Genomic DNA, 11,785 nt, shown 5'->3' on the forward strand with positions numbered 1-11,785 from the left:
TTTCAACGCTGCACACTTCTGAACAGTTGCACCTGATGCAGCTTGTTCCCACTGCCTCAGCAGAGCCTCAGTCCACCTGCCTTTTTCAGCCTCCCTTCCACCTCGGTGTTTAATCCCCCCTCAGGGAGCTGACCATATTGCCCTGGGGTTCACGTTACAAGTCCTTTCTACATGCATGTGCCAATTTGTTTTTTCTGGATTGAAAATATGTTAAGGAGAGAGCTGCCCTTTCAGCTTTATAACCAACCAGTTGTAATCCCCAGACTTTACCCTAAGGCCAAAGTGAATACTGGTAAATCAATCAAAAGTAGAGAAAACTGAAATTCAATCTCCTGTAGAAATCAGTAAGAAACAAGTATTTTCAGTGTGCCCAGTTATCTACCAAATTTTTCTTCAATCCTGACAATCCCTGTAAATCTGATTCTGCCCAAATTTGCCCACTGTGTGTCCTCCATGCAACTATTCTGGCAAAAACCCAACAGCCACAAGCCTCCCACCCCATAAACAGCAGAGCACCTGCAACTTCTGCCTTTCTGCCATACAGCACTCACCCCAACTCCACCCAGGTAGTAATTGCTACAGCTTGACATCAAGAGCAGAAATTGCAGGCTACTACAGAGTGTTCATTTTGAGACCAGAACTCCCGCAAATCTGAGTAAATGTGTCTCAAAAATGCACTGGGAAAAGCTTGAATACATACCTGTCATCCAACTCTATCCTTTTCATGCTGTGGAGATGCAAGACAGCTAATATTATTGCCACCAGGAATATAACAGCACAGCACACGCCTACACTGATATAAAACACACGGGTAGAAGTGGTGGGAGCTGCATTTACTGGATCGACTGAAATAAAAAGGTGAGAAGTTAGCGAACCTTTCTCAAAAAGAAAAAAAACCCAAACAAAAAAAAACACCCCAGAAAACAAAAGAAAAAACAAACAATATTTCATTAGTTCTCTGCAAGCTGACATGGCAGAAAGGCAGTGCTGTTGTCCCCAGACTTGTCCCAGGTGCCCTGCCATCCACATCCGGCAGGAGCAGGAGCCAGCCGGCAGAGACAGACCATGGTAAGCCCCAGAAGAGTGGGCACCACAGTTCCTGCTGCAGCAAAGCAGGGCAGGCCCAGGAAGCCACTCAATGCCTCCATTTATTTACTGGGACAAAAGGAGGGTTCCTATAGAAGGATATAAGCTAGCCAGGAATCTCCCAAAATGGTCTTGCTGGTTCTACCTCACACAAGCCTTCAACTCTCCTCTGCAGCTCCCGTGCTGCAAACACAGCAGGAGCGCAGGCAAACCCAGCCTCCGGCTCAGCTGAGCCCCAATGCAGCAAGGGGCAAGGACTCGCTAGTTGGGGCTGGCAGAGCAGGAGTCACCTGCACGCCAGGACATGCACCAATACAGGAAATAAAATTAGTGACACCTAGATGCAGGGTGCTGGCAGTGATTACTTGCTGACCGAAAGTACCAGAGCACACAACTACAGCTTCTCGCCCTGATTTTAGGCTAAGATGGGGGGATTACAGCACCCTGCCCCGCACCCAAACGCAGCAGTGTTAACAGTGCAGTCAATCCTCTCTCTCAAAAGAATCTCAATTGTAATAATTTAGGGTAAAATTCTGTGCTGCTGCACTTCGGCACTGGAGGGCTGTCTGCTGCACTGGCCTTCAGCTGGCACTGACAGCTCCATGGGCAGAGGGACTGGCGGCAGGGGGAGGTGGTAGCCCCAGACATTCCCAGTTTTACACGATGCATCATGGAGAACAACCACCCTGGAAGAGACAGCAGGTGGTAAAGAGAAAACAGAGCAACATGCTCCGCTTTCAAAAAGCATTTTGGCAAAATTGTTTATGTCTCGGGTGCCACAGAGGCTGAGCACTGGCAGTTGATGATATTTCCAGATGGAAAAGGAGCGAGTAAAAGAAACCACCTCATCCAATTCATTCAAGACTGACAAGACAAAAGAGACAACCAGACAGGTCCTAAAGACAAGAAAATAGATCAGAGTCATCAGCCCCTAAGATGTGATTAAAAAAAAAGTTTTTCAGAGACTTAGAATAGGTTTTTTTTCCTCTCCGCTATTATTTATTCACAGTTAAAATAATTAGTTACAAAAAATACAGTAAAATACTGGGCATAGTCCAAACTACCCAAGGGAGTGTTTTCTCACAGGGAATGCTATGGAAACAGAAAGAACATCACAAGTTTGTCATTTTTCACACCCAAAGTAAGTTGTACACTCAGAATTACTTACAGATAGCCTTGCTGCTGTTTTTGTCAGATGTTGGCGATTTTACTTCTGGTTCAAGCTCTAAACAGATGAGAGAAAAACATTAAGCTTCCTACACATTGATTATTATAGTCCTTCAAAGGAAGCCAACTGCCTCACGTATGGAAAAACAAACCTGCTTTTCCAAATAGGCGAGTTGACTTAAGGACTACAGTTATCTCTACATTTCCATTTTAAATATCTAGTCACTGTATAAAAAAAATCGCACATCTTTAAGACACGAGTCAGATATATTTCACAACTGATACATACGTCCATTGAGGCCATGCTTGAACCCACTGAATCCACCTACCTCTAAAAAACCCTCTGGCTTGTCCACCAAAGTCCAAAGCAGCAGACAGTAGAAAGAGGAGGTGCAAAAATACGTGAGTGTATGCTGAAACGCTAAACAAAGACCTCACAGAATCAGTTACTACAGGAGAGCAAATAATTTCTTGCATATGTTCACTCAATACTACCCTGACCTAATTCTCCTCATCCTAGGAAAAAGTTAGAGATGCAGCCATAGGCACTGTGCCTTCTCAGCTGATTAGCTACAGTCGTGGGTGTTTTAAAACTGAAGGACAAAAAAGGTAACGCCTATTTAAATACTCATAAAAGTGGAACAAAAGGCACAAGGACAATACTGAGGTTTGTGGGTGAAAATTGTCCTTTAGAAATGGGACAAATCTTCATTAAGCTTACTACAAGTCTGGTCGCTAAGGAAGAGTGCAAATCAAGGGCAAGCAGGCTGTGAGATGACTTCAGGTGAAGCTCACTGAGGATACGCATGCAGCTGAGGCAATAAGGGATTTCTGTAGCTGCCCAGGCAATCCCGCTTGCACATCCCCCTTCCTGCTCCCAGCTCTGAAGAGCTGCTTCCTCTCCAGCACAGCCCCTTCCGACTCCTTGTACGCCAGTTCAGTCTGGCAAACTTGTGAAAAAGTAACCTGGGGAAGGGGGAGGGAAAACCTGAGAATTTATTTTTTTCTTTTTTAAACTTTAGGAGGCACTATTACAAACGCAAGTGGCTGCATATTTTTAACTTACGCACTAAATTAAATGAGAAATCCCCGGATGCTCTATACCTACCAACACACATCAAAAAAGTCTTGACATTCTTATGAGCTCACAGAAACATGATCTCTGTAAGAATGCTTCTGCATAATTTAGGAATCAGCTCTTGTCTCACACTCCCTGATAACCATGTAGTGCCTACAGGAACCTCCTCTGCTCATTCAGCAGCTCAATAAGCTATGAACACATAAGCAGTGCTGACTTCCTTCAGTTAGAACATTTGAAAAAGTACATAGGAAAACATGAAAAAAAGGTAAAAATGTCAACATCATCAGCCAGACCTCCTTTTTCACTAGAGAAACTCTTCAAATTAAGAACGATCTTCCGTAACATCAATGCAAGGAACCTAAGTATCGCAACATCATGTGCTAAAAAGCCATGCTAACTCCTTCATCCACACCTTCCAGAAGTTCATCCTTAGACATACATACTTAAGAGAAGTGACAAACTCTCCTCTGAAAAGCCAACCACTGTCCTCAAAGGCTCCAAGTAAACTGAACAGAGCCAGGAGGAGCAGGTAAATAAAGAGGTGGCCATCCTCAAATGCTGCCTGAGGACAGGACATCACAATCATTTTTAAGAAAGGTACAGTTCTTGGGATTCCCAAAAATCATCTTCTACTGATGCTTATGAAAATACTTCTAGGAAGCAGCAACAGGAGATAACAACAATCCCAGAATAAATTGTGCTGGCAGATTCCCAAGTCAAAACACAGAAGAGTTGATCTGGGATTTCTGAAGTCTGCATTAGCTACAGAGATCATTTTGTTCTCCAAGTCTGAAAGACTAACACCTACTTACACTCACTAAATAGCCCATTTGAAGTTTATCACAATTTAAAAACTGTAGATTTTGTCGGTAATTCTTAGAATGCTTTGAATACTCAGACTGCTGGAGTTTTGAGAAGTTTCCTCCTTCCAAGCACAAGAGAGAAAATGCTTTTTGCTATATACGTAAAAAGGTCAACCAGTGCAGCAGGACAGTTGGGGTATTTGTGCATTCGTCAGCTTCTGCTTTTACCAAAAGTCCCCATTCGTCTCTGAAAGGCAAGATTTTACCTGGTTTCTTCCTATCCTCTCCAACATTCACTCTCAGGAACTGTTACTCATGTCCTGGATCATACACCTTCCCACTCCTTTTTCATACTAAAAGCTTTTTAACATTTGAAACTTAATGTCTTACTTTTGTAGCACATTTTCCTTCGTTTGAAATTTAAAACTGTGATGTTTTTTGATGAATTTATTGTCAAGTTGAGCTGCATTAATATTGTGACCTCAGAGTCGATTCTGCCGGCGCAGGAGAGTTCGACACGAAACACTGCAAACAGACAACAAACAGGCTTTACAATTAAATTTGAGCACTTTTCAGACATCGTGTTGAAAGAACTTTTAAACTATAAGTGTCTTTTTAAATTACGTTTATAACGTACATTTTTAAAGAACTTGCTATTAAGAGATACTGTTTTAGTTTTCATGCCTTGGAATTTCAGACAACTATTGAAATATTAAAGTGAATAGATTTTAAATTAATTTATGTGAGCTATATTAAAAGTTTACAACACTAAAACTGGATGTGTGGATAAATGCCCATTAGCCACCCATTAGCTTTGGATTTAAAGTGCTGTCACAAGAGAAACCTCCAGCATCAGAGAAACCCAGAAAATTTCGTTCTCCTCATTGCTTTTTCAACTGCTACGAAGGTTAGCTTTTTTCACAACCATTAAGTTTAAATATTTTGGTCTCTGCAAATCTGCCTGGAATCAAAACTTAAACTAATATGACATTATTTACTTTTAGCTTCTATACCAGTATTATTTATGCCAACAGAGAAGACACAACAAGCCTGATTCCCCAGCATTGTCTGCTTTCACAAAAAAAGTGGTACACAACCAAAATACATATTTTATTGCCCCTTGAGTATCTAACGGAGGGCAAGACAGTGAGGAACCATACTTGATCAAGCGTGAATGATGATCACTTGCATATTTCCTGCAACAGAAATTTTGTGGAGGAGCTAGCATATATTCAAAATAGTTTTATCAGTTTTACACTTACCATAAACACTACAATGTATTAACTCCCACATCTTGAAATGTCATCTCTATAGGCTAGAGAAATTAATTGCTTATTAATTGTTAATTATTATTTTGGAAAGAGAACGGGAACCTTACGTGTGTACATATACATTCAAAATGTCACGTTTCCTTTCCAGGAACATCTCTATCCTCCACTGAACAAGAGGCAAAAAAATATTACTCTCAGACTAAGAGTCTCAATCTATAACACCCTTTTAGCAATGTCGTAACTATTGCAGAAGACCTCTAAGTATATTACATTTAATAGAGAAAAATTATGCTCTTATGCAACACCACACACATTTTGGAAAAAATAAAGCACCATCAGAAAGCGTTATTAGCGTCAGCACTAGCTGTGCGCTTTCAGGGCTGGGGAGCTTACCTGAAAGGGTGCGAGGAACTTCTCCTTGTAGAGAAATGTTGGCCTGGGGCATAGCCATAGCCATGGGATTATCTACCTGAAATCCCAGTTTATATTCAACCTGTAACAATAGTTGGGAGACAGAAAACACATAAGAAACCACTACAGTAGTAAAAAGAAATGCTATGTACCTTTTCATAAGTATTCTTGAAATTAAAAAACTGTATTTTATTTTCAAAGAATGCTAGTGATTTTAGGTAGCCAAATTCAAGGTTTCCAAATAGCAGACTTCTATGACAGTTCAAATGAAAAAAGACAAAATAGAAGCTACTCAACATAATTCTTAAAAGTCTGGGGCAGAATTTAAAATGCTTTGTTAAAAGAAAACACCGCAAACCTCACTTGCTGATACTTTTAAACCTATTTGTTCAAAAGCCAGTTTGTTAAAACTATAGGAATTTTAAAAATTTCCCGTCTTCTAGTCAGTTTAATAAACTAAATAGCCAAAATTGCCTACAGTTTATTCAACTATAGTCAAGATTTTGTTTCCACTTAGGAAGCTGATTCTGCAAATACTCATTCAAAAAAAGTACAGGACCTATTGTAACTAAGTCATAAGCTCCTGTTGGAAACCCATCCTTTCCCTCCACACTCAGCTGAATGCATTTTGTCTTACTGTTTACCCCATTAGTTTTTCTTTCCCCTTTCTAAAGCATAATAGGATGCATTGATGTTACCAATTTATTCTTCAGTCAAGATGACAAGGGCAGAAATATAACCCAGTTTCTGAGCTCCTATAAAGTGCACTGACCCATCCTACAAAGTTACCACAGAAGATGCTGGGAGTGGTGCAACCACAGTAACGGAAGCAGGAGCACACCAGCTCAAAAAAATCTATTCAAAATTCACAGACAGACCTAATAAAACTCAGGGCAGTGACAGGGATGCAGGTAGCTCATGGCTGAAGTTGTAACAAGGAAAGTCCTTCAAAGATCCTACTCAAATGGCAAGTTACTGAACTGCCTGTGAAGGGGGAATGTGGTATCAAGCAGAAGGGCTGGCTTGCACTCTGCCAACACTGTTGCAGGCCAAAATTCACATTTCTTAAGAAGTTACACCTCAAAGGGAAAAATGCTAGCACAAGGAATCTTCAGAAATTGCACTGGTGGAGTTGTTAAATAGTTCTGTCCCTAGTGCAGTCTTTCCTACCTAGTGACAGAATAACCATCACTCAAATTAAAAAAAAAAAGAATGAACATCTGGCAGAGACTAAAAAGATCATTTTACATCCAAAGTAAATTGTTAAGTAACTGGAATTCCTTCAAAATGTAAAAGCATACGCAATCTTTATGACAGCTGTTGCTGCATGCTCCAGCCATGGCAATTAAGTGAAATAAAAATCCCTTTCATTTAACTGGGGCTCGGTAATAGCATGCTAGATGCTACCTCCATAGGTTCCTCTAATCTCCAGACACGTGTCTAGAAATCTCTAAAACACAATCGCTCTACATTTGATTTCCAGAGGTTTCAGTTCATGGCTGCCCCTTCTGTGTGTACAATGCACCACCAGAAGAGATTCCACAGCTTGCCAGAAACAAGAAGTACAAAATAGATTGAAAGAAGGGCTTAACCTTTCTAAAACAAGAAGGGAACAGTTTGGATACATATCATCTTAACTTACTGCCTGCAATCATATAAATAATTATTTCGCACCGAGCATATGCTAATTTTTGCAAAGAAAAAATGCATTAAATTTTGATAGTGGGTATTCACTAAGCAATACAGATCATGTATCACATACTCAAACACAGGAGTTCTGCCTGCTTACCTTGGATTTAGCGTGCCAGCTGAAGTGAAGACTGTTGGTCTCGCTGGGTACCAAGAGATTGAAGGACAATGCGTAGTGATTAACCACATCATTCCTCACGTAGGACAACTCTGCATCAAGACCTGTAATGAGAAAGAAAAGAGTAAGACAAGGAAGAACAGGACCAGCAGCAACACACCAGAACAAACAACTTTCGGTACCACCAGCTCCACTTGTATTTGAATGTTTTAAGCAAATACTTCAAGCCCATAATGTCCATTGCAGGTTTGGGGATCAATGCTTGTGCATGTCAGCATTAACAAGAGTGCTTCAAATTCTTACAAAGCAACAATTTCAGAGAGATGACTGAGACTAATAAACAGGTAAAAGCTGGAATGTAACGGAAGGAAACAACTTTTCATACAATCCTCCAAAAAAGAGTCTGTACAGACTCTCCTGAATGTACCCGTCTGCTTCTGGGAATCACAGGTCCACTTCTGCTCTTATTTACAACGGTGTACACTTAAACTGCTTTGGATTCTCAGTTTGTTAACTGCAGGTAATTCCTCCTGGAATAGCTCATTTCTTGAGCCTGAGACACTTAAGCACTATGGAATTAACTTCAAGGTAATGAGATCATAACACAAAGCACATAGTGAGCAGGAATTACATTTGTACACTAAGCAACACTAATATTTTATGTCCACCCTTTGCCTTCCACACATTTTGATAAACCTAGAGAACTGAAAGACCCACAAAACTATTTATTACAGAGCACTAAGGTGCATTTCCTAAATAAGAAGCACACTCTGATATTAAAAATCCTGAAGCTGCCATCATCTATCCAGGACCCTACAGCTTGCCCTGGGTGTCATTAGCAATTAGCGGCAAAGTAAGGACTACAAATTAACCCCCTTCCCTGCAGCTGTACAATTAATCCCAGCCCCATATCCTCAGGACAAAACCATACTGTATTTGTGATCAGTACCATTTTGTCTTGTCTCATACAGCTTTTCCTCCCAGTTAAACGCTATCCAGGCTCAGCAATGTACTGACACGGTAAGAGAACTGGGCAAATCAGACACAGGTGCACGCTCCAAGCATGATCTCCGCAAGGGTAGGAGTTCAATTAAAGTACTCACAGTACAACTGGGAATGCAAATAATGGAGTTATTTTTATTATGGCTAGAAAGTCAAGAAAACTGCAGAGGTTGTGACTCCAAGACAACAGCATTTAAGGCATCCTGAAGTTATTCCAAGAATCTAAGGAATCATTAAAGCGTTTTTAAGAAAGAAAAAAAAATAAATCAAAGATAACTACTGAACTGTGTAGACAAGCCACGTTTGAAGAAAGGTAGAATTAGCTTGAGAGAAATAATTGCTCCTATTCAGTGCACAAACTGGGCACAAATCAGTGGGAAGTGATAAGCATTCTCTTATCCCAAAACTTGTTTTAATCCACGTTGTTTCCACAAGATGTAGAAATGCAGCCAAGACATTCCTCTTCATTCTTGTTGCTGTTAACCACTTTTACTCCCTGCTGCCTCATTAGTATCCTGAAACTTAATCAAAACCCAAACGAATATAATCACAGAGACTGGGGGGTAGTGAGAGGAAGAACCCTAGAGACTGGATGCATGAAAGGAATCAAAACAACAGAGTAATCCTAGGGAGAAATGCTCTCACACAAGATGTTGAACAGGAAAAGATGTAGATGATGCCTTCAATGCTGAATGTAATCAGCTTGAGACAGTATAAAAAAAAAAAAGTTAAACCTTTCTTCTCCAATTTGTCCGTATTTCCACTCAACAATAAACAACAAATGCAAAAGCATATCCCCCAGTAAAACAGGGAGGAAGGGGAAGCACACATACACACATTGAAACAAAATAAAACTTGGAAAACACATAAAAGAAACAGCAAACTTCCAAAAGCACTTGCCTGGATAATTTTTACATATGTAGATGCTTATACATGAAATCTAGCTCAGATTTAGAAAACATGGAAGGAGCATGGAGAAAAGCTCACAACTATCAGATGCTTGCCATTAGATCTCATCAAAAAGATGAGAAGTTTTATGGGCATAAACTTACTAAACAAAGTATTGAAATCAAGCCCAGTAAATGCAAGTTATTAAAAAAAAATTATGAGGACAAAAGGATTAGCAAGTGAAACAATGAGACTGGAGCAATAGAACTGCTTTTGGAATCTCTTGCTGATAAATGGTCACACCAGCAACTAGAGGTTCACAAAAACAACATTTCAGAACCTGTAATACCGTGAGATTTTCAAGGTGATAACCCTTGATTTAATATAATCTTGGTAGAGAAACTGATCATAGAAAACAAATGGGTACACAGCAATAAAACTGCCTTTATAAAAGTAATGTACAAGGCAATCCTAATTTAAACTCTCAAGCAGAAATATCTTCATGTGCAATAACATCTAAAGGTGTACAAAACCAAACCACCCTACAGAATATCAATCAAATCTTTAAGCTTTAATAGTGGTATGACACCAAGTAATTTGATTATATAGAGCACTAATGTTTTAATGCCTGTACTGCCATAAAAAGCTGCATGCTAACAGGCAATGCTAATTACATTAATTTCAACAGCATCATGTAAGAGCAGAATGAGAATCAATGTCAAGTTTTATGTCTTAAAAAAATTATGCTCTCATTAAAAAACTGGCATATAAAAATAATTTAAGAGGTTTTGTGGTATAGCGCTTAACTCACAAAAAAGGTAGAAAATTGCCTGGCTTAGCATCCTGTTTCTATCAGGGGTCTACAGAAAATGCCGAGGGAAGAACATGAAACCAAAGTAAATACATAGTGACACTTTGCCAGCAGATCCTCCATGCTTCTAGTGCTTGCAGATCACAAACTTCCTAAACTAACAGGCAACAGCTTTTCATTAGACTTTTTTCCTTCTATGAATCTGGATAAATGCTTTCTCAAACCCCGGAAACTGAGAAGATACATACTTGGGAAATGTCAGTGTGTCAATACCGGATGGTATTTTTTCCTTTTAAGTTTATGAACAATTAAAACATTTCCTCTATAGCACGTCTTTTCCCATCAATGAACTACAGACCAAATTCAATTTGCCATGCACAGCTAAGAACCTGTGTCCACACCAGACAAGCAAGCTCCCATCTCCCTACCTCCAACACACCACAGTCCAGTTTTGCTTCCAGCCCTAATTTTGCACGTCCTCACTGCCTTCCCCACTTCAGTCCTCAATTCCTCAAGCGCTATGTCTATACAATTTATCTCAATTAGGCTGGCGAAACACACAAAAAACTGCAGTTGAAGCTGCCAGTCAAAAAAGCACCTTGCCTGTGCTCCGGGCAGGAAGGTATCTTCCACCCAATGCAAAGGAGCCCAGCTGCCCATCACCAGCGATGCCGGGAGCCCCACCACATCCCAGCCGTAAGGGAGCACACTGGGAAGGTACGTACAGGTACGGAATCACACAGGGCACTGCAGCGAGCGGTGATGAAAGCCAGAGCCGTAGCTCACCGGTCCTGTCCTTGCTTTGCTCACTGCATTCCTGGGCTTCCTTTGTTTCCCAAGTCTTCCACTTTGAGGGTGAGAAAACTTCCCCATACACACAGAAATTGCCCAGGTGACACTGCAGCACCATGCACGCTCAAGAGCTCCATGGCGGGTGGACTCCAGATTTCTACAGTTAGTAGATTTTAGCCAAGGCAAGGGATGCTTTTCTCAACGCCACATAGGTCGCACAGGTTAAATTCTCACTAAGCAAAACCACGGCACAGCCTGCCAGGCTCCAACAGCCCTGCGCTGCTGGAGACCGAGGATGAGGATACCACTGCAAACACCCTGGGCAGATCACATCCAGCGCCTCTCTTCCCACAAGTTCATCTCAAGAGGACAACGACCTGCCTCGGTGAAATGCCAAACAGGTTCAGTTATGTTCATTCAGTATTGGCTGAGCTCCCTCTGTTCAATCAGATACTTTTGTCCCTGTTATCTACATACTTTTTTCCACACAATGAAATCATGTCCCCTCACTGCTTACATTTCCAGACTAAGTGCTATTACTAACTCTCTCTGGAGTAGACATTAAAAATGGTGAAGGAGTTCGCAGAAAACACTTTAGGTTCCATTACCATGACAGTTTAAGCCTAACTCAGAATTGCTTCAACTTTGCATTTCATGTTTTTTGTT

At 40.7% G+C, this 11,785-nt stretch overlaps 1 protein-coding gene across 1 annotated transcript; it reads right to left on the reverse strand.

Annotated features, from left to right (window-relative positions):
* Positions 1 to 700: 700 nt before the first annotated feature.
* On the reverse strand, positions 701 to 7,730 carry LOC104467834 (tyrosine-protein kinase RYK-like; the record flags this gene model as incomplete). Its single annotated transcript, XM_010081766.1, has 5 exons — positions 701 to 845; positions 2,255 to 2,311; positions 4,528 to 4,662; positions 5,802 to 5,901; positions 7,609 to 7,730. Coding segments are annotated over 5 exons (559 nt in total), but the record flags the coding sequence as incomplete, so codon positions are not given.
* Positions 7,731 to 11,785: the final 4,055 nt, after the last annotated feature.

This window comes from Pterocles gutturalis, unplaced genomic scaffold (genome assembly GCF_000699245.1).
Source record: "Pterocles gutturalis isolate BGI_N339 unplaced genomic scaffold, ASM69924v1 Scaffold49839, whole genome shotgun sequence".
Taxonomy (NCBI): Eukaryota; Metazoa; Chordata; class Aves; order Pterocliformes; family Pteroclidae; genus Pterocles; species Pterocles gutturalis.